The 22,870-nt window shown below is 38.6% G+C and overlaps 3 protein-coding genes across 7 annotated transcripts in view; 2 read left to right on the top strand and 1 right to left on the bottom strand.

Moving 5' to 3' along the window:
- LOC131322862 (uncharacterized) overlaps positions 1 to 10,932 on the top strand; it is a 35,521-nt gene extending 24,589 nt beyond the window's left edge. The window contains exons 5-17 of one of the 3 annotated variants that reach the window (XM_058354403.1): positions 4,347 to 4,449; positions 4,633 to 4,728; positions 4,800 to 4,846; positions 4,937 to 5,060; positions 6,383 to 6,445; positions 6,545 to 6,604; positions 6,695 to 6,856; positions 7,995 to 8,068; positions 8,145 to 8,238; positions 8,909 to 9,045; positions 9,130 to 9,210; positions 9,538 to 9,643; positions 10,534 to 10,932. In XM_058354403.1, the coding sequence (XP_058210386.1) occupies positions 4,347 to 4,449; positions 4,633 to 4,728; positions 4,800 to 4,846; positions 4,937 to 5,060; positions 6,383 to 6,445; positions 6,545 to 6,604; positions 6,695 to 6,856; positions 7,995 to 8,068; positions 8,145 to 8,238; positions 8,909 to 9,045; positions 9,130 to 9,210; positions 9,538 to 9,643; positions 10,534 to 10,695 (1,309 nt within the window). In that variant the 3' untranslated portion in view covers positions 10,696 to 10,932. The remainder of the gene's footprint in view (positions 1 to 4,346; positions 4,450 to 4,632; positions 4,729 to 4,799; positions 4,847 to 4,936; positions 5,061 to 6,382; positions 6,446 to 6,544; positions 6,605 to 6,694; positions 6,857 to 7,994; positions 8,069 to 8,144; positions 8,239 to 8,908; positions 9,046 to 9,129; positions 9,211 to 9,537; positions 9,644 to 10,533) is intronic. The other 2 variants (XM_058354402.1, XM_058354404.1) reach the window with 2 other exon arrangements.
- Positions 10,933 to 12,686: 1,754 nt separating this feature from the next.
- Positions 12,687 to 17,427, bottom strand: LOC131322859 (heterogeneous nuclear ribonucleoprotein 1-like). Of its 3 annotated transcripts, none has more exons than XR_009198978.1 (3): positions 17,010 to 17,366; positions 13,344 to 14,643; positions 12,687 to 12,756 (listed from the first exon to the last, which is right to left on the bottom strand). XR_009198978.1 is itself a non-coding variant. In XM_058354391.1 (2 exons), exons 1-2 carry the CDS (start codon positions 17,229 to 17,231, stop codon positions 13,474 to 13,476), a joined length of 1,392 nt encoding a protein of 463 aa, XP_058210374.1. In that variant the 5' UTR covers positions 17,232 to 17,427; the 3' UTR covers positions 13,054 to 13,473. The 3 variants fall into 3 exon arrangements, 1 of the variants encoding a protein (XP_058210374.1); XR_009198979.1 differs by lacking the exon at positions 12,687 to 12,756 and adding an exon at positions 13,054 to 13,280 and having other exon boundaries at positions 13,323 to 14,643; XM_058354391.1 differs by lacking the exon at positions 12,687 to 12,756 and having other exon boundaries at positions 13,054 to 14,643; positions 17,010 to 17,427.
- Positions 17,428 to 21,091: 3,664 nt separating this feature from the next.
- Positions 21,092 to 22,673, top strand: LOC131322599 (uncharacterized). Its single transcript, XM_058353971.1, has 3 exons — positions 21,092 to 21,361; positions 21,489 to 21,577; positions 21,716 to 22,673. Exons 1-3 carry the CDS (start codon positions 21,272 to 21,274, stop codon positions 22,443 to 22,445), a joined length of 909 nt encoding a protein of 302 aa, XP_058209954.1. The 5' UTR covers positions 21,092 to 21,271; the 3' UTR covers positions 22,446 to 22,673.
- The last annotated feature ends 197 nt before the right edge of the window (positions 22,674 to 22,870 follow it).

Genomic DNA, 22,870 nt, shown 5'->3' with positions numbered 1-22,870 from the left:
TCTCAGTTTATGCGTGGGAGAAAAAGTATCTCCAAAACCCTTTTTCTCCTTCTTTATATAATAGCCCCGTAGTCGGTGGTTAATTCCCTCATTTATTTTTTTCCGAAAACAAAACCTTCGTGGGCACTCCTTTTTCTCTTGTTAACTGCCGAAATTTCTTCTTGTAATTGGTGGGCCCAATTACCATTGCAGCTAGGAATTTTATACAGTGCTTCACTCCTTCAAATATCGAATATAAACTTGGTCTCTTTCCTTAATTAATTCGATGCCGGTAAAATTCTCAATTTAGCTCCGATTGTTATCCAACGGCTTTGTGGAAACTGAAACAAGGAAAACGAATATCAAACTCTAAATAATATAATAAACGGACATAACAAGAGTAAATTAAGGGGCGTAAATAGGCATATTTACGCACCTATCACAACACCACATCATCCCCAATTCTGTTCCAATTCCTTTGAAAGAAAGCTGCATTGAACCCATCCAGACCAGGGGCTTTATCCCCTCCAATTGAAAACATAGCGGCTTTTATTTCCTCCTCAGTTGCCAAACAAGTAAGGCCAGCTTGTAACTCAAAGGGAACTTTGGCCGTAACAAGATCAGACATTACTGTAGCGGCTTCTACTCTGTTAGGGAAATTAGTGCCCAAAAGCTTCTCATAAAAAGACACAACTTCCTTCTTGACAGCTTCAGGATCTTCGAGCCTATTTCCATACTCATCATTAATAGAAAGGATCTTGTTTCTCATTCTATTTGCAGCCATTTTCCTATGAAAGAAATTAGTATTATTATCCCCTAGTTTCAACCATTGGATTCTCGATTTTTGCCTCTTAAATGACTCCTCAACTGCCCTAAGGTGTCTATATTCAAGCATAGCCTCTTTTTCCAAGGCTAATACCACATCAGTCACACTACCCATAGCAGCATCTTCCTGAATTCGAATCAACTTTGCCTTCGCTTCAGCAACTCTATAGCTAATATTACTATGAGCAGTTTTATTAAGGTCCTTGAGCAGTCCTTTTAAAGTTCTTAACTTCAGAGAAAGCCTTTCCATTGGATGGCAGCCCCTAGTCTGGCCCCAAGCCTCATGAAGTAAATTTGGAAACTTAGGATCATTCATCCAAAAGTTAAAGAACTTAAAAGGCTTCCTCCTATGCTTATAAGGAAGAACAGAAACAATAAGGGAATAATGGTCAGATATTCCAGGAGCAGCAAACACAGCTTCAGATTCAGTAAAAACATCTTGCCAAGCATGATTAACCATAACTCTGTCTATCCTGCTTTTATTTTGACCCAACCCATCACATTTATTGGACCAAGAGAACCAAAAACCTTTTGCAGGGAGATCATCCACCTCTATGTCATCAATACATGAATTAAATCCGGCTGCAGCAGTAAAATCAAAGTTATCAATAATACTCCATTCATTCACCCTTCTCACAGCATTAAAATCTCCCAAAAGGATCCAAGGTTCAACACCCAAAGCTCTGTGTAAGCCTCTCAACTCAGTCCATAACATACCACGATCAGTTGGCTGGTTCACACCATAGACTAGAGTAACATTAAAAAACTGTAAAGTATTGACATGATTAATTCGACTAGTAATATGTTGAGCACTACTGGAAATCAAATCAGCTTTAATAAGAGTAGTATTCCATGTAAAGATTGCTCTGGCAACTGTATGAGCACCAATATTATGGATATAGTCAATTTGTAGGTAGGCAATTCTTCATAGTTGACGTAATATTTTGGGATCTGACCTTAGTTTCGACAATCCCACACAAGGATAAACTATTATCAAGGATAAACTTTCTAACCTCCACTTGTTTGGAAGGATCGTTCAAACCTCGAATGTTCCAAGCACCAAGCTTAATCATCTTTTCTTATTAGGCTTTCTTGTCTTCTTTTGTGGCCCAGGAGGTTCAAGACCCCCATTCACACCATTGGGAAACTCAGCAGCCCGAACATCATTCTGGTTATCCTGGCTAACAAGGATATCCCCATATCTTTAACTTTTCCTACAAGAGAGGACTGACCACTCGGAGTGAAACATGTGGACTGTTGAGCAGCCCTAGAAAGTTCAGAGACATCCTGCCCAACTCTGATACTTTCGTTTGGAGGACGAACATCATTATGGACAAGACTCAGCTCATTAGACACTGACGCGGCACTCGACTTCTTCTGCCCTTCCAAAACCTTAGAACAAGAAACAACCCTAGGTAGAGGCTGAACATGGAGAAAATCTTCCCTAGATGTCCCAGAAATATTGACAGCATCCACCACACCAATAGGTTCCACAAACCCCAAGGCAGCATCAGTCTCCAAATCTATGGATTCCAATGCTGCAAATCTGTTCGATCCAGAAACCTGAACATCCTTTTGAGGCCTGAGAACCTTGCTTGGACTAGCAGCAGCAGGGGCAGCAGAAATACCCACATTAACCTCCTTACTTTTCCCAGCCTTTGCCACCCAAACCTGATTAGAGGTATGCACCTGAGCATGGTGGTTTTTCGGACAGCCAGCCTCACTGTGCCCAAACACCAAACACTCCAAACACTGCAATGGCTTCCAAGGATACTTCACCTTAATTTCAACTTCCTTACCATTATCAAATCTAAGGTCAAAAGAAAGAGGAAGAGTGGCCCCAACTTCTATTTCAACACAAACCCTTGCATAGTTAAGACGTTTGCACTTTGTTGTCACAGAATCTGCATAAAGGGGCCTCCCAATGGCACTCGCAACATAACTAAGACCTGCAGCTGTCCAATATTCCAATGGAACATTGAAAAACTGAACCCAAATGGGAATTTTCACCAACTGGTCCTTAACAAAGCTCATTTGGGGTTCCCATTTCTTCAAAAACCACCAATCTCCCTCCGATATGCCAAGGGCCAGAATCTAAAATTCGTTTATACGCATCATCCTTATTGAAAAGAAAAAAATAGAAACCATCATCATTAGAAAGAACATCAGTTATGCCAAACTTGTCCCAAATTCTAAACACAGTTGATTGCACAGTCAGGAATGGCACTTTTCTGTCCAGAAAATATCCAACCAAACTAGATTGCCATTTTTTAACCCCACAGTCACCAACAGGGGGAGGGGGGGGTGACAACGAGCTTATCTCCTTCCATGGAAGGAGGAAAATATTGGAGTTCCACACAGGTGTCATCCAAAACAGCATCAACAAGTAAATTTTTCCAAGTAGGGGGATTACTCGCCACAGGTTTAGAAGAGGCAAAGGATTTACCTTCAACGAGCTTATTTACCTTCAACAGCATCAAAATATTGGTTATGTATGTTGAATAGCTGGATATCGTTCTTGGGCCCATTTTCCTAACACTTAGTATTTTGGGACAATTGATAACTTAACATGGAGTCAGAGCTTAGGTTAGGAGAGGTATTGGGTACAAGTCTCCCCGTTTGCATTTTGTTCCTCGTTTGAATTCTGCATCTCCCCTTTGTATCCTGTTTCGATCTATCTATGAACATTTGCATTTCAATGTGCAAGACAAGGTTGCACGTTTGCAGGCTAGCCTAGTTGCTGCAAATAGTATTCTTACTGAAAGTTGTGCTGTTTTGAGCAACCCCAAACACATCTACCTTCATTCATGGAAACAGGAGCTCGCATTTGTGTTAATAGGTTCCTTGGACAGTATATCTCTACTGGTTTAATGTGAGGGAGAGTGTTGAATAGCTTGATGTACATTGTTGGGCCCAATTCCTAACAACTTACGCTTTTGAGACAAGTGTTAACTTGCCAATGTAATCTTGTCATTTCATCTTAATGAACTAATTTAAATGCTCACTTGGATCCAAATTATTGTTTCTGTAGTATGTCATACTTTGTTCGATGCTAACTTTCGGAGCTTTTGTGGCATGTATATATGATGTTTCACGTAAGTTCACACCTATATCCTTGACTCTTGTTTCTTGGTTTACCTCCATCATAAGGGCCTCTACAGAAAATATGTGCACGGGCTTTGCCAAACTCGATTATCATTGTTCAGAGAAAAAGTCTTTTCAGTCAAAAGGAGTGTAGATTATGGATTAGTTTTGCTGCGTCTAATAGTAACAGCTCATAATTTTGAAGCAATAGCTTCTCTGCATTTGTACTGTCCTTCATAGTTCCATCTCAGTAACGGCTTGCTATTTCTTGTCTTTCAAATTGCAAAATCTGCCTTATTTAAGTACTGGCTTAGGCAATTAGTTATCTTCCATTTCCATGTACCCAAATCTACCCTCCTTACCCTAATTAGTATAGACACTTAGCAGTCTCAATTCTGTATTGTTTTGTCTGAATTCTATCATGAAAAAAGATATAATCAATCTTTATGGTACCACAGTTTATTGGAGGAAGGAGGTTCAACTATCACCTTTGAAGGAACCGGAAAGAAGTGTCTTCTTAAAACTTCTCTGAGAGTTCACAGTCCCCAGTTTTATTGGAAGGTATTATCCTTTCTATTTGCAAACTTATTTTGGTAGGGTTGGTTCACGTATCATTGAAATAATAAGGAAGGCGAAGAAGGGAAAATGTAGAATAAAAATCACTACTTGGAGTTAGGATAGGTTATAAACTTCTTTTTATACAGATTTCTGGGGGATATTTCTTAGGTGGAATTATTTTGGCAGGTTGCTACACGGGGTGAATTGGGACTTGCAGATGCATATATTCATGGGGATTTTTCACTGGTTGACGAGAACGAAGGTCTTCAAAACTTATTCATGGTAAGACAAGGGACATTAATTTGATTTCAAACTTCTAGGTCTGATGTCCTCATTCCTGAACTCTTCTGCAGATTTTCATTGCCAATAGAGACTTAAAGACTTCTGTCTCAACAAAAAGGTAAATTTTGTCCCATAGAGTTTTGCAATGCAAATTGCAGTCATCTCCTAAGTTTCAGTATTTTCGGTGCATATCCTATCTTTTCTTTAGGGGCTGGCGGACACCATTGCTTTTCACTGCTTGTATTGGATCTGCGAAATATTTCTTTCAGCATGTTTCAGGACAATACACTCTAACACAAGCTCGCAGGAATATCTCTCGTCATTATGACCTGGTATGGTGTATTAGTGTTTTTAATGAATATGTTTTGATAAATTCCATGAGGGTAATTGTTAGAAGGAGATTTATCATTATCTCTCTGTCACATGTACTCTAAATGCTTTATCTAGTTGTACCAGATACATAATACTAGGATAAGGGTACGAGATAAGGATATAACTTATCTATTTGGGTACACAGACAAAACTAGCATATCCACATAATAAAGTTTTATGTACCTTTAACTTTGTTGTTATGCACCTTCTACCATATTCATCTCAGAATGAGTGAAGTAGCCATGCAAAATCCTCTGGTGTTAAAGAAAAACAACATACGAAAAGTAAATAGGAATAGCACATAATTGTTTGGTCCACCCATGTGATGGGTGACTTTCAGTAATTGATTTGGTAAAAGAAATCAAATTACTTAAAGAATTGGTCTTGCCTTATGAGTCTTGGTTAGGAAGACTAATTGGTTAACGAATCTTGGCTGGAAAAGGATTATATTCAAATGAGTTTGCCAAGTTTGGCACGATTCTGCACAAACCTGTGTGAGATACTTACATGTATGCATAATCATGTATATATATTCGGTATCTTTTTTTAAAACTCAGGTTGTTCGGGCTTGTATATGCGCACCTCGACTAATCACTGGAGACCAACCCCACCGTTCACTAGCGCGGGGGATGGAGGGTGTTCTAGTGTGGTACATATATGACAACTTCCAATTCAAAGAGTCCACATAAACATTTCAGGAATCCTGAGCATGTGAAAGCACTTGCTGAACATTGTCAATTGGGACTGTCGTCGGATGCTGAAACAAAAGCAAATGCAAAATAAGAGTATGAGGTGGAGCATGTTCTTCATTGGTTTTCCTTTTCTGCCTTACCTTATGGAACTTGTAGACATTAAACAGACATAATGTACTAGGAAGTAGCTAGGAAGGAGTATTTCACCTTTTAATCTTAGAGAAGCACATAATGATCCCAGTGGGTTCTTTCACATTCAGTCCTTAAGTCCTAACACTTCCCATTTCTGACTGGTTCAAGTTGATTTAGATATTGATATATGCATGTTTTTAGAGATTTAACACTACCCATTTCTGACTGGTTCAAGTTGATTTAGATATTGATATATGCATGTTTTTAGAAATTTAATTACGAAGTCTGGGAGAATATTTTGCTTTTAATTTCTGCTAGAGACCTAATCAGTTTCTAGTGTAGTTGAAGGCAAGTTACTTGTCTGTGCAACTTATGTTTCTTTTTGTATTATTTGAGAATAAAGAGGGGTTCAAAATACGTCGCGCTGACCTACCATGTTTTGATCTTTTATATTGCAGAGTAATGAACTCTTTGCTCTTTTCCTGGATGAAACATTGACATACTCCTGTGCAATATTCAAGGTAGTGGTAGTTACCATTTTTATTCTTTATCATCAAACAGGATTCTGTCTTCTTTAATCTTTTAACTTACAGCCCCATTTTGATGTCAAATTGTAATAGTCCGAAGACGAAGACTTGAAAGTAGCACAGATGAGAAAAATCTCTCTTCTAATTGAAAAAGTGAGGCTTGTCTTCAAAAGTTTCTTTAATACCCTCCTTGATTTGTTTGTATGCATAATCTGTTTATACTATGATACATGACCAACGTAGGCAAGAATCAATGAGGAACATGAAATTCTTGAGATTGGAAGTGGTTGGGGAAGCCTTGCCATTGAAGTTGTTAAGAGGACTCAATGCAATTATACTGGCATCACTCTGTCGGAGGAGCAATTAAGATTTGCAGAAATGAAAGTGAAGGAAGCTGGTCTTCAGGTAATTAGACTTTTCTAACTCACCCTTTTGGTAAAGTTATAAATGTATGTATTTGCTTTTGGAAGCATTAAGTTTCTTTACTAAATGAAATAAGCACTTTATATAATTTTTAATAAGTTATGATGGCCACAAGTTTGTATGGAAACAGACGTGATGCTAAGAAGTTTTTGATGTTCCTTTGTCTTGTGGTTCCTTTTGCATTGCGTATCATCCTTCTAGATGAATTATCAGATATTGCATAAATCTCCATATAAAGAGAAGTCGAAGAGTTGCATCAAAATGGATTATTAGCATGATATCCACAATAACAATCCGCGCTGATTACTTGTGTTTGATGTTTAAGGAGTTGATACCTTAGGAATCAAAAGTCCCAATATCTACCTTGTAGATCTTGCTAATAAAGAAAGAAACCAATTGACAAACTTCACGCACTTCCTATTTGTTATTTGTATGCTTCCCCACATGTTCATTTCCCCTCTTTATTTAAATCGAATGAGCAAACCATGTGTGCTATTTTCTTCTAAATGCATCAACATCCTTGAAAAAGAGCTTCATGATTTTTGGAGAAATTAAGTATGGGAGAGAGATTAATTACTTCCCCTTTCAAGAACAGAAGGTTTGGAAAATTTCAAGGGAAGAAAACATTGAAAGAGGTGGCAGAGACAGAAACTATGTTGTAGACCAAAGGGTAAAGGGGACTATAATCTGATCAGAAGTCCTTGTCCAAGTAATTAGTACACATCTTTAAGTTGGCAATTGATTTTATGAGTTCTATTCCGTACTTCATTTGTCTTGGGTCTATTAACAATAGATGTTAGTATCGCTTTGTGTCTCAACTTATTATCTGGCCAAGTTGCTTACTATTAGAAATCAATTTCACTGTCAAAAATTCTCTGTATTTCTTTGGTATGTTAACTCTCGTTCTATGTATTTCTTTGGTATGTTAACTGCACTTTGTAGTTAGGATTTGTGATGTAAACATCCTAAGTTTTCATGCATCAGAAATAAGATGGCCCATTTCTACATGGTCAAATATTATTTTTTTGTATTCTATTTGAGAAACTACACTCTTAGATAACTCATGCATCTCTGTGATTGATAAGTAATTAACTTATCGTCAAAATCAATTCCCTGTCAGGACCGCATAAAGTTCCTTCTTTGTCACTACCGCCAATTACCTGACACCTGCAAATACGATAGAATTATTTCTTGGTGAGTGAGTTCATCTTAAAAGACATCATATCATAACATACTCGTGTTAGCCTTACTGATAATTAATAACCTGCAGTGAGATGATAGAACATGTTGGCCACGAATACATGGAGGAGTTTTTTGGTTGTTGTGATTCACTATTGGCAGATGATGGGCTTCTTGTTCTACAGGTAATGCTAGTTTATGTTGAAAATGAAGAACTGAGAATTGTACGTCAGAATAAATTTTGTTTATAATCTTGTTACTTTGTGTTTCTCTTTCTTTGTTCCATTCGGCTATCTTGTTCATTATCTACGAGAGAAACTCCTCTTCCCCTTGGTATATGGGTACTGTTAGTGTTATTATCAATCTCTTGATAGCAATGGAATAACTTAGTGGTCAATTAGTACATTTCCTATAATTTGCCAATCTAGTTCACAGAGATCAACTATATCCCAATGAACTGACACTACTTATAATTCAATTCCATCTGGTAAAAAGGTGCAAATAATATTTCCAAGTATAATGTAGCCTGATACAGTATTCTGGACAAAGAAGATGGATAAGATACTGACAGAGAGCAGTTAAATGGGGTTTACATGATTCTCGATGTCATTCAACCATCATTTCTTTTCTTATCACTTGGTTAAAGAAAGACCATATTGTGCTTCTTACCAAAAAAGACCATATTATGCTGAAATAATTTCAAGTTATCAAATATCAACCTACTCATCTGACAGTAGCACATCGATCAACAGTAAACTCCCAACTGTTCTTTACCAACTTTGGAGAATAGTAACTGAATTAATATCGTGGATATAGGGCTTTTGCTGACAGTAAAGAGTGGTTGATTTTTTGCAGTTCACATCAATACCAGATGAGCGGTATGATGAGTACAGGCGAAGCTCAGATTTCATTAAGGAATATATTTTCCCTGGTGGTTGTTTACCTTCATTAAGTAGAACAACATCAGCAATGGCTGCCTCATCCAGACTCTGGTAAAAGCAGAATGTTGATCTTGTAATTCTCCAGTGATCCTTTATTTTTTACTTCAAAATCTCTAAAAAGCGCTGTTAGTGCAGTGTTGAGCAAGTTGAAAACATAGGGTTACATTACACCAAAACACTAGGATGTTGGAAGGAAAACTTCCTCAAACACCAGAGGTAAGAGGAACTATTTTACCATTGTCAACAGATAATAACGGCCAACATTATGATTTATGATACATAATTGAAGTGCACTTGAAGTATAGTTTTTTGGTTCTCTTCAAACTTCTTCTGCTTTCTGTCGCTTAATCCCCTGTATATGTCATAATATATGCTCTTCAATCTCCCTGCCACTAATATGCATCCCGTTAGTTAGAGGCCTCAATAGGATTTGAAGGGTATAAAGCATTTGAATCCTTTATACATGGGATGACATTGTGAATGATTTCCGTGTCCTTGATAAATAACAGAGAAGATTCTTGACATTCGGTTTTGTGTTTATAGCGAAATCATCTCATTGGGATTTGATGAAAAGTTCATGCGGATGTGGGTGTACTATTTTGGTTATTGCATAGCTGGTTTCAAAACTTGTACGCTTGGGAATTACCAGGTATTACTCTATCCTTGTCACAGTGTAGCATTTGTGCTCCATCCTTGTACTTCTTGGTTCTTTCAACACTCTCTTATCCAGATAGTCTTATCCCTTGATTTTCACGAGCTTATGATATGCGTGATGCGAACAGTAGTATTTAATGTTTCACCGGGACTCGTTAAAAGCAAGATGCCACAAAACAGTAGATATCGACTTGAGTTTTATAGGCTTCAAAAATAAGTTGGGCTTTGTTAAGCATTTGAGGGTGAACAGAAAGGAAAGGGAAGTAAGTGGAATACAATTTCTAGGAGGAAAAAAAATAAAAAAAATCTTTTTCCCCTTCTAATTGTCTGATGAGTACCAACTACGGTGACTCACCATAATGGTTTGCAGGTGGAATGTTTAGGCAGCAATGTATTTATGGGAGGTTCATTTCTTCTTATTTTGAACCAAAAGTGCGATTCGGTAAGAAATGAAGATTTTCTAACCGAAATCTTACTTCTTTAATGAACATTAGGACAGATTTAATGAACGAAAAAGGAGAGCGGATGCACAAACTGGCTCATTTTAAAGAGGAAAACAGGAACGATGATGGGCAGCTAACCAGAAAAAGTCGAAAGAAAAGAGGAAACGATAAGAAAAAAAACGAAGAAAAGAAACATTTCATCTATCTTAGCTAGTAGTCCATTTCCCTCCAATACTAGCTTTTTTGTTTCTTTTCCCATTTTCGAAGCAGAGTTTATTCAGAATCCATCGATCGCATCAGTTGCATGCTTTTATTGCTTTATTCGTGGATATTATCTTGTCTCATTGTACGCGAGTACCATATTTTAAATGTTTCATGCTATGAACTGAATCCCAAAACATTGGTGTTAGAACTCAAGTGTTTGAATTCCCTTCTACTGTAGATGGTATTCTCGCGGCCTGGCAATGTCTCTGTACTCGGCGATCCATACAAGGGTTCACCTTCTGCTTACTGGTCATCTTCCACAAGGAGATCACGCAGTTTCTCTTCAACACTTCATTTCCTTCTACCCTCTGAAGATGAATCCGACCTATTCGAGCCCTGAAAAATCGTTTCTTGTTGTTTTTGTACCAAGTCTGTCTTGTTTATTTTGTTCGTTCGTGAGCCAACTGGATTTTACTATAAGCCGCGTTTTAAACACTTAGACGCAGAATATGATCGAATGTGAACATTGACGACATTGATGTAAGATTAAGCATGTGTGTTGAGTTTTGCTTGATCGTTTGGATAAATTTGTTTTCCTTGCAATTTCCCAATGGGGGAGGGAATTTAAAGCTGATTTTCGTCTAGGATGTTATTGTTTATCTGTTAGGATCTGCTTGCTGGTTTTTGAACTTAGGCTGTGTTTGAATATTGGATTTATGACTGAATAGCTAGTAACATGAAAGAAACTATGAGAGAAGCACAACTTCAATTTGCGGAAGATCCAAATCCACAAATTCACAAAAAACAGTTGCGGGATTGGTGACGGTGTAAAATTGAGGTGCTATCAACTTATTTTTGGAACCAATTCATTTAGATTTGCTCTGCCTTTATTTGGGGTCCCCCCACTAGCGTACGGTGAAATTGGTCCCCAAGATTAATAGAGATTCGCGTTTGCTAACCTGGACAATTGACTTATTAGAGAAAAAACACGTAGCAGAGAGGATCGGAGTTATTTTGTTGGTAAGAATTAGGGTTGCTTATTTGATGAGATGAACACAACCCAACCCAACACAAATTAAACAGGACCAATACAGGTTGAACTTGTGTAATTTGCAGACAGCCGTTTTCACCGAACTCTTATACGGTGCTATAAGATAAAAAAATGCTCTATGCTTTTTACTCTATGAAAAGTGTATTAACAACGAGATCACACATCACATGTTTTGTTTTCGGGATTAGAAGTAGGGCACATATTCCCACCTGCAGCCAAGCTTTTAAGTCTAGATTCTTTACATAAAAATAAGGGTAAAAGTTTCATAATTCATGAACCATACTTTCATTATGTTATCAGATTAAACCTGTTCATGCGCAACATTGTGACGCGTATAATTTTTGCATAGGTTCAAAAAATAAAAATCCAACTAAACGGGTAACTTTATCAACTTGCACACCACACAAATCGAACAAGGTTGGGACGTGTAAGCTAAGCGTGGTTTTCACACAAACGCAAAATGATGCGATCTGAACCGATCTGAACACGACATTGTGGCCAACTCAACCAAATACCCTAGTAGCCTGGGAATGTAAATATCACTTGCCATAAGGAAGAACCATTAATGCCCAAGCTTGACTTGGTAAAACAGGTCAAACCCAGATTTTTGGCAAACAAACAAGACCAGCAGCTAAAGTGGGGGAAAACGCAATTCTGTAACTAGAGATGGGAAGCAAGAAGCAGAAGGGAAGAGACTGCAGTTCCCTATCAAAAAAATGTAGAAAAGCATGTTGCATTCCTACGCAGAATTTCTTGCGACAAAAGCTCTAGTTAAGGGCCATTTACAGAGAACGAGACATGTTTCAGTTCTACGTTAACGAACTTAACCGAATCCCAAAAATGTGACCAATAAAGTCTTTAGCATATTGGAAGTAAAACATCAACAAGAGAGATATTAACATTCTTATCCTGGTATTGATATCCTTTGGCCTTGGAAAAGACACAAAATGTGACAAACAACAAAAGTTTTACTGTATAAACCTGAACCATTATCTGGCAAATTCCAATACCAAATGATAATTTCCTAGCACTGTAAGACCCTCAAATCCTCAAATCTAATTAGTATTCTCTAGAATGGAAAGCTAATCATTACGCTAAGATCAAATTATAAACTGAGAAATTTGACCAACTACTCTTGCCAACATACCGCATGTCGTTCATCTTGAAAAGCTCAATCGTTCCATGACAATTTGAATCAAGATTGAGAGATTCCATGCTCGAAATGGGATGCTCGCAAAATTGACTGAGCAGGCATGCTAGGTTTTCCGCATGACCGATCTCTGGGCAATGCACTAGGTCAACCATCCAATTCCAAGTCCTCTTCCACGAATAACATATTCCCACTATGAAGCTCATGTTCATCTATGAGTGGACACTTCACTCCACTTCGGAACTCGAGCATCTCTCCTCCTGTACAAGACAATGACAAATACAGGGGGAAATTATTATTCCATCTTCAAAGTCTATCTATCACTACGATTATCGCTAACCATTACGAAGTGATCAACTACGATTATCGCTATCCAATTGGAAGTGGTCGACCCAAGAGCCCAACATCTTCAGTCCTATCAATAGCTTCACTATATCTTAACCGTCCTACTTGACGTACCAAAGGGAAAGAAACCCGATACTACACTATCATCAACATATCTACGAATCTGCCTATACGAACCAAATCCTGCAAATGGCCAGAAGATCAAATGCTAATTCCACGAAATTAAGAAAGTACTCAAACTGATCAAACCATATTAATAAAGTTCAATACAAGCTACTATAGCTTTAAAACACTACCATAACGAAAGCTCCAGACTAGATAATAGCACAACGATAAGCACACTGAATTTAAACTACACTCAAGGGCAATTACTTAGAAGCGACAGCACTACTCCTCATATAAACTTATTTTATGCTAACAAAATAGATAGTGCAAACTACTGGGAGTCAAGCAATCCAACCAGTCCCAATGTTCGCATGACATGCAACAGAAGCAATCCAACCAGTCCCAATGTTCGCATGACATGCAACAGAAGCCAACCCCTGCTGCCACCTACAACGGGTAAAGCATTGACTGCATGTCCTTGGAGCAAAAAAGGACCCCAAGCCCCAGACACAATGAGGTCATCAAAATCACTGCTGTTGAGCCTGTCGAGTCGGGGCACCGCCATACCCACCACCATATCCAACTGGCCCGCCATGAGGCCCATTTGCCTGAGCTCCATAACTTCCAGATGTTTGAGAAGGATCATTCCATCCTTGATTTCCATACCCTGAAGTCCCATTGGCATCACCATAGCCACCACCTCCCCTGTAGGCCCCACCACTGCCTTGCATCTCTCCCCCACTGGCAGAAGCATTACTACTGGGGACACTTCCGGCACGACCACCAACAGCACCATAAGCAGCTTGATTTGCATAAGACCCGTCCAATCCACCATACCCACCATACCCATAACCTTGGTTTCCATACCCAGAAGCCCCACCTGGAGATTGACCCGTGGGTGCAGAACCGGGCCCACCGGTTGCACTACCACCCCAAGCAGAGGCATTCACATAACCGGCAGCACCATACCCTGAGGAAGCCTGGGAGCTCCAAGAATTTCGTGCAGGACCCGGTGGACCGGTTCCATAACCAGGACTAGGTGCATTAGGGTTTCCGTAAGCTGTAGCAGCTGCACCTCCATACCCCGGATTGGCAGCACCATAACCGCCATAACCGCCATAACCCATGCTGTTATTGGCGGGACCGTACCCATAACCAGAAGCACTATATCCAGAAGAACCATAAGCCGGAAAACCACCTCCAGCATTTTGAGACTGCATGTATCTGTTTGAATCCATTCGGCCATCAAAAGATCCTGAATTTCCGCCAGAAGCACCATAACCAGCCTGATAACCTCCGCCACCACCTGCACCACCACCAGCCGTGGAACGGCCACCGCCGCTGGGGTTGGCGTCTTTGGGAAGAGCACGCTTTACTTCCACCTGTTTACCATTCAAGTCGTGGAATGTCTTGTGCAATACCCTATCGACTGCTTCTTCGCTATCAAAAGAAACAAACCCAAATCCACGAGGCCGCTGGGTGGCCTGATCATACATGACCACAACATCTGTAACATTACCATAAGATTCAAAATATTGTCGAAATCCTTCCTCAGTCAAAGTTGCTGGCAAGCCCCCAACAAATATTTTCTTGGTCCTATAATTTCCACCACCTCCAAAATTTCTAGCAGAGTTACCATTTCCAGCTCTAGAGGCAGTCTGGTGTTCATCTCTTGACATCGCTCTCTTAGCCTCAACCTGAATAATCAAAGCTAGAAATTATAATGCAAAAGGAAATCAAAAAGAAAGGAAGGATAAGAGGAAGTCCAGTCATTGCCATCAGAAAGTTCAGACATCCAAGAGGAAAACAATACAGGTAACACTGATGTAAATCTCAGGCAAATTTTCTTTTCCAAAGAAATGAAATCAGATGAAAACAGATAAGATAACATTTAATCGAGATTCCAACAAGTACAATGGTAGGTGGACCCAAATAACACGGCTTCATGACATCAATATTTCATGCAGGCAATCTATATAACAAAGTCACAACACTACATGTTAATCCAGTCCTCAATAGGATCAAAAACAAATTAAGCACGATGCAAACTGGGTGTAGTATTTATTTTGAAGAGTCGCATATATGAAGTCACAGTCACTGCAGTAGCAAAAAAAAACCACCTCAAATGTTGGTCAACTCGCCCAAATGTAAAGTTGAAGCTGACCCGGCAAAGGTGGTAAAGGTGTGCACACAGAGACAAAACAAATGAGCAATGACAGACATGCATATAGACATCAGCAATAACACAGCAATCCAGTGGCGACGCCAGTTCTATGGCACTGGTGTCACATAAACCCACTAACCCTGCAAATTCCTATGTCTACCGAGTATACTTTTTCATTTTTTTTGTAACATTTGTAGTGACATGGCACCACTGAAGAAAAGTCTTTGAACCATTGATGTATACTGGACAAAATCTGAAGGGATGTAATGTGTCCACCTCACCCTTTTTGGAAACCTGATAGGAGTAGAAAAGCAAACTCACCCCACAAAGTCTCCCACCTTTTTCTCCCTCCTCCATTCGTTTAATCCATTTGTTTTTTCTATTCTCACCCCACAAATCCACCTCTCCTTTTTCTTATTCTGCACTTTCTCATCCATATAAAATGGAGCACATTTTTCTTTGGAAAGTTGGAAACTTGGAATGCCTTGTGTGTAGAACTCAATTAACTCATTAAAATAAAATTGCAAATTAAACTCGTGATAATATCCTATGATGATTTATAATTAGCAATACCTCAATGTAGCATCACATTCAATAATTTTGTAGCATCTCATTCATAATGTCCATCATCGGTCTCTAATGGAATTGACAAACTAAATTACAGCTCTCTCTCTCTCTCTCTCTCCCTGCAGTCGCCGCTGCACCAAGCTCATACTTACTGCTACTTCAATATGGACATTATGAATGTGATGCTACAAAATTATTGAAGTGTATTTTTTTCCCAAATTTACTAGTACAATTTAATCCAACGGTGTATTCATTATGCTATTTTAGCTCGACCCTTATACCTAAATATTAGGACACACTCTGAAATGTGTTAGAAAAGAAGTTCTTAAAAAGTACTTGTGTATATATTTGGGTACTTTTATTGGTAATTTAACATTACTAATGAAATTATTTATTTCAGGACATTGTTAACACGATTTGATATGACTTCGGGAAGGATGTAAAGAAGATGGGACCTGTTCAAAAAATCACCTCAGAAAGGGTAGTCTCATATTCTAGCCAGCTCCTGACGCTGTATTCCCGGAGTTTCCGACGGCCGGAATAGATCTCATGAGACCCGCCCACTATTACTACGAAAAAAGCCCTGCCCTTTTCCTTCACTACTAGGAGAGAATGTCAGTTTAATAGACCATGCTTTTGATTTACGAGTTAAAACAGGCTCTAAATCATCATCCTAAAAAGCCTCATGCTCCCTACAATAACCAACACAATATAGCCCAAACTCACAAGACCAAGATAAAGATAAAAAAAAATAGCATTATACCCAATAACAATAGCATCGCCAGATTATCATAAACGCTACCATCCACATCCGCATGCGAAAGCATAGCCACACACACATATAAACATACTTATCTACATTACCAATAATAACCCGCAAAATATAGCAAACACCCAAAATCTAGATTTTTTTAATTTTCGATAACTCAGCGTTAGGCCAGCTTCCACGCACCTCAACCTCGACTAAATCCTGAGTGACCAATCCCGAGCAAATAACACAGTTGAAGTCCTGACAGAGCCCCATATGAATATAACACATCTAAACCGAAATGTTTTTTTTTTTTTAATATAACCCAAGTGTCCTGACCAACTTACTCACACCTTAATAAAACACATTCTAATGACAAATCGAGGCCTTTTTTTTTTTCTTTGTTGATAATTCCATGTCTAGGTCAGCTTACGTACACCTCTCGGCTAATCTAATCCCACCTCATGGATATAACACATTAAATTAAATTCTGAGCAAAAACCATATGGATATAACAAATCTGAATCGAAATTTCAATAATAATAATAAAACATTATAACGACGGAATCGAGGCCGAATCTCACCGTTCTACCGTCGATGGTGTGTTTTTCTTGAAGGACCCTATCGAGGACCGAAGGATCCGCGAAGACCACGAACCCGAACCCTCTGGGCCTGCCGGTGATCTTGTCCCTCATCACCACGGTCTGCAAAACGTCGCCGTAGTTACCGAAGTAGTCGCTCAGTTTGCCTTCGTCCGTTTCCCACGAGATGCCCCCGATGAAGAGCTTGCCCTGGTCCGAATCCATCGCTTTCTCTCTCTAGAAAACTTGGGATAGGGATAGGGAGAGGGAGGGAGGGGAACGATATACGGGTTTGTGGAGAAGACGCCGACTTGGCGATTGAGGAGAGAGAGGGAAAAGAGGTCGGTCAACTTGGGTGGGGAATAAGGAGATGTTAAGCAGTGGAGTGTGTGCGAGTCTGTGGAAAGTTAATCAGAATGGATGGTCGAGATTAGATTCTTGAGGGTACTATTAGTTAGTGAAAATCTTATTTACGGAGCCTTTCTAAATAGTAGATAAGATTTATGGAACTCAATTTCGATCGTCTAAGAGTATTTTGAATGATTCAAATTAAAAATAATCTATTAACAGTAATAAATATCTATAACCGGTTAAAGTTTAAGAACAAATCTCAACCATTGATTGTTGAAATAGATGGATGTAATCGCGTAGCTTCATGAAAAAGAGCATCTACAATGGTAATAATTAAAATCAATAACCAAAATGTACCACGTCAGTAGTTGATTATCCATTTAATTCATAATCAAGCTAACAACCCCCACCTCCACATTGGTTATTTTTGCATCCCAAGCAAAGAAAAATCCCACAATACACAATGCACATTTGTCCAATCGTAAACGAGTTTCAATCACGCACCCGACCACACCAAATTATTCGTCTCGATGAAACGATTCTAATGTGTTGTGTTTTTTAGTTATTGAGTTTGGTTATTGATAAAAATTGTTAAGTTTAGTTATGGAATGAGTGAAAATTTGGTTATTTGCTTAGAAGACTTGTAAATTTTGCTTATTACAACGTGAGATATTTTTTGAACATTATTGTTAAATTTGTTTATCCACACTCATTTCTTATTACAATGGGATGCTCTTAAGTCCTACTCTTTTAGTTAGGCCAAGTTTTCCCGGTGGATTCATGCTATTGTCTAAACTATTTTCAGTATTTTGGGTAGTCTAATTCAAAAATATCTATTATTATTCCGGACAATCTACCTCCCTTAATTTTTATTGTCTCAATAGTATTTTTGGTATTTTTAGCAGAAACAAGTGATATTAGATGTCGATCCGAAGACCAAAAATATAGTTTAAACTCACCCTTAGTCTAAACGGATTAAACGGTCTAAAATCCACACACAAAAAAAATACGAATTTTGTGATAGGTCATTCTCCTCAAATACATCAACTTAAAGTTCAAATAATGAAAATAACTTATTTAAAGATCATAGACGGGCCATTACCAAAAAATTCATAGACGGGCTTTTTTTACGGGAAACTCACCTTTATTTTATGGGTTGAGGGTGGTGGCGGGGACGGCTACTATTTGATTTGCTATTTTATTGAGTGTACAAGTGCACGAAAATCTCATATAGAATACGGAGAAGGATTGATGAGTGATATAGGATTCGTAGAAAAAGCAAATAGCTAGCTCCTTTCTGGTCTTGAAAATGGACCATCCAATTTTGTCCATTTGTTGATCTTTTTCAAACTCAGTTTGATAATCGAAGTTGTTCTTTGTATAGCTCACCATGATCTTTGATTATGCCAGAATGCATCTTGATAAGATATCAACAAAATGCATGTTCACGACCGGCATATCTTGATAAAATGCATGATCGCCGCAAGCGTATCTTAATCCCGAGTGACATAATTTTCTGAAGATAAATATGTTTTGTAACTTTTTTACTACAATTTCTAGAGCAAACTCACTTTCATTCCCACTATAAAATGTCTCATATGCCTCTTGATTGTTTTAGCAACCTCAAAACTTAGCTTGAAAACCAGGGAAACGCGAGACTCGTTTGGGGGAGCGTCTCTCCATTGGCATTATGATATTAGATGCCTTGCTATCTATAAAAGCTACTCCTTCCGTCTCAATTTAATAGTTCTTTTTGAGAGTTCGTGTCACTTTTTAATTGATTATAGTAATATTTTATGTGATTTCGAAAATATTGTATTATAGAACTAATCGAAATTTATCAAACAAAATTCATATTCGATATGAAATTCATTACGGATTTTAAGATATAACTAGTTTTTTAGCCAGTTAGAATAGAACGAGAGACAATTAAATTAGGACAGAGAGAGTACTTTGAAAAGCACCTTGTTAGAGCATCTCCAACTAACTGCCTCAGCAAAGCCCCAGAAAGAGGAAATGGCGATCCAAACCACCTAAAATCAACACCCTATGATCTTGCCTCTTACATCACCTAAATGTCTGCCACTACAGTACCTCGCCACAGGGGCAAGCCAATGTTCACTCACTCTCTCTCTCTCTCTCTCTCTCTCTCTCTGTGCAAGGCATTAGGGCAAACGACCGTTTTCGTCGCTGTGGTCTAGTGTTCGCCGTCGTCCGTCATTGATTTGTGCTTCTGGGTGTTTGCAGCCGTCCATTCATGGTCAATTTTTGCTTTTGGGTGTTCGCCGCCATCGTCCGTCTGTAGTCTGCCGTCGTTCATAGTCGCTTGCGGATTTGATGGCAAAGAAAGCGGCGGGGGGGGGGGGGGGGGGGGGGGGGGGGCGTTTGGTATGGCTACTGGTGGTGGTTGCTATGGAGGTGCTGGGAGATGGTGGGATGGTAGTGGCGGTGATGAGGCGAAGAAGGTTTTGGTGTTTTGTTCACATCAGTTTTCTTGCATTAAAAAAAAAAGTTCAAGTCATTTTGCCTAGGTTGTTGGGTATTGCAAAGATTTGGTGGCTAAGGCTAATCAAAGTAGAAAATGACACTTTTGCCAGACAATTTGCTTAGTATTTGCTCGAAGCTATTGGAGATTCTCTTAATAGCTAGTGTGATGTACAAAGGCCTATTATGGGGAACTAAGGGATACTTTTCTATAAACATTTGCAGAGGTTATTGCAAATGCTCATACAACCCTGAGCATTACCCCCAAAAAAAAAAAATTCGTCATATATCCTGTAAACTTCTTTCAAAGTAGTGTATCTATTGGGATTGGGGGGTATTGTTTCAAAAAAAAAATATTGGGATTGGGGGGCCTCTGTAATCAAGATGCTCTTCTGACTCATCTTGGTATGTAATGTTGGCATTGACACTTGTAGTACATTTTTGTTAGTATCCCATGTGAACCATACGTTGGCACAACTTTGGAAATAAGCAATATTATTCTTTTAACATTGGCACGACTACTTAAACAGACCAAGAATTGGAGACAGAGGGAAACTCTATTGGAGTGAGTCATACAAACAAACTATAAATGTTGCTGGGCTGTGGGAAATTGGAGAAAATTCAATTGAGTTAGAAAGACAAACTTTTTACAAATCATTTTGACATGTAGGGTTTGATTTTATTTGATTTTATTTTAACCAACTTCATGTACAATTTTGTCGCTGGTCTTACAAGACAAAAATTCTGCACTTACCACTAGATTGAATAATGATTAAATCATACAGTATCAAAATTGTAGTAGTATAAATCCTAATTTTGCACTCGCCTGATGGAACTAGATAAATTGACTCTACGTATTCTATAATTGCTGTATTTATTTGTCAAAATACAATGTGAAATTATTGTTGCATTGGTGTTATGAATACTAAGGAGTAAGGAGGATCATAAAATAATTACAGGGATGGAGTAAGAATGAAGAGAAATCTAGCCCCATTTTCTTTGCTTTTGTCTCCACCAAAATACCCACTACAGAGGACAAGTGATGAGTCTCAAGAGAATAGACAAGGAATTATTGGAAAAAACAATACTCCAGTATATATATTCAGGGGCACAACAATAGGTAAAGTTTCCACACTCAACCCCAAAAGGAAAAAGGAAAGTAACAAAAATCAACTTAGAAAATTTAAAGGAAAGCCCAGTTTTGTCCCTTGTTATTTAATTCGACTTCACATATCATCATTACTCTCCTCCAACGTTCCTATTTTCAAAAACAGGGTTGGAGCCCAATGCATTCAAAATTCACATGACTCAACTCCTCTCTCTCTCTCTCTCTCTCTCTCTCTCTCTCTCTCTCTCTCTCTCTCTCTCCATAAATCCCCTTGAAGCATCAATACTCCAGAACAAAGCAGGCTGTGGATTTCTGGAAACACATGGGAATGGGTTGTTTTCTTGCCTGTTTTGGTTTCACCAAGAAGCGAAAGCGCCGGAAACCGGCCAACAAACTCATATCTGTAGACCAAGTGAGACACAATCTTCAAGCTTCATCTCTCTCTCTCTCTCTCTCTCTCTCTCTCTCTCTCTGTAGAAGTAGATACTTATATATTCTTAATTTTCATAAAACAATCTCTCACATCTCAATTGTTCCAGGGACATGGAAGCTATAAGCCTCTGGATTCAGATGTCAATAGAAAACTTGACATCACAGAAAACCACAGTAAACCGGATTCTGAATTCAGGTCAGTCCTCTGATTTTCTGAATTTTCTTCGGTTTCTTTTTATATTCCCTGTACAATTATTCACTTAAACTTTATCATTCACTTTTTTTCTTCCTTATCTTTTTTTTTTCCTGTGTTTGTTTCCCTATTTGTTTGTAGAAATAAAGGGAAGGAAAGAACAAGCTCAAGAATAAGAAAAAAAGTTAGCTTCAATTCGATTGTCAAGACCTATGAGCCACTACCAAATCATGATTTCACAAGTTATTTTTCTGAAAGTGATGAGGAGAAAGACGGGACAGGGAAATCCAGTATCGATTCATTCCCATCAAAAAATGGTTGTTACCAGTCGAACTATCGGTATTATAACTGCAGAGAGAGTTTTGAAGATGAAGAGGACATAGAAGTCGATGAAAGTGATCCAGATAAGGATGATGAAGAATCCATTGCCAGTAGTGACGATGGAAAAGTGATCGAAGAAGAGTTTTCAGAGCAGTTTTGTTCTTTATCTATGAGATCGGCGAAGAGGGTAAACTCGACTAACAAAAGAGCTGAGGATTTCCTACCCCTTTCTCATTCACTTGATCAAGAACTGAAGAAATGCGGATTGAATCCCAATGCACAAAGACACAGGAGTGATTATGTGTTTTCTGTTCTGAACCCAGTTGAAAATCTCACACAGTGGAAAGCAGTGAAAGCAACCGCAAAACAAGCACTGAAGCAGAAGAGGAAAGAAAACATTGCTTTAGAGCAAGGACGACAACAGATGCCCATGTGCAGAAAGGAATCAGATTTCAATCATAAACCAAAGACAAATCATTCAAACCCTCTAATGCAAGATTTTGCCGTTGATGCAAGCCTGTCTAACTGGTTGCACATCTCAAGTTCATAAGAAAGGGGCGAGGTATACTATTCCTGATTTCAAAATAATGCGAAATGACTTAACGAAAGTTCGACTAGTTTCAGAGAGAACATTTGATGAGTGTGCATAGGCTTAGTTGGAGCAAGTCCTTGTAGAATCCTGCACCATATGTTTCGATGAGTGTGTTCAATAGCTCGAAGTGTTTGTATTGCATTTGTTCCAGATTTCGTTGATTGTTCTATCGATTGGCTTTCAAAATGATGATGATTCTGGGGAACTGGATATTACCTCAGGATGTGTGAGTTTGTTGGATGGTTCTCCCTTGCACTGTCGAAAAAGAAAAAAAAGAAGGGACCAAAAATGAAATTTTCTGATTTCCGCTACAAGCATCATAACAATCATGCTTGCTACTCTTTTTAAGCTGCTTTGAGTTCAATTGAAAAACACTGTTAATT

The sequence above is a fragment of the Rhododendron vialii genome, chromosome 4a (assembly GCF_030253575.1).
Source record: "Rhododendron vialii isolate Sample 1 chromosome 4a, ASM3025357v1".
Lineage (NCBI taxonomy): Eukaryota > Viridiplantae > Streptophyta > Magnoliopsida > Ericales > Ericaceae > Rhododendron > Rhododendron vialii.
This window is presented reverse-complemented; position numbering and strand designations above follow the sequence as displayed.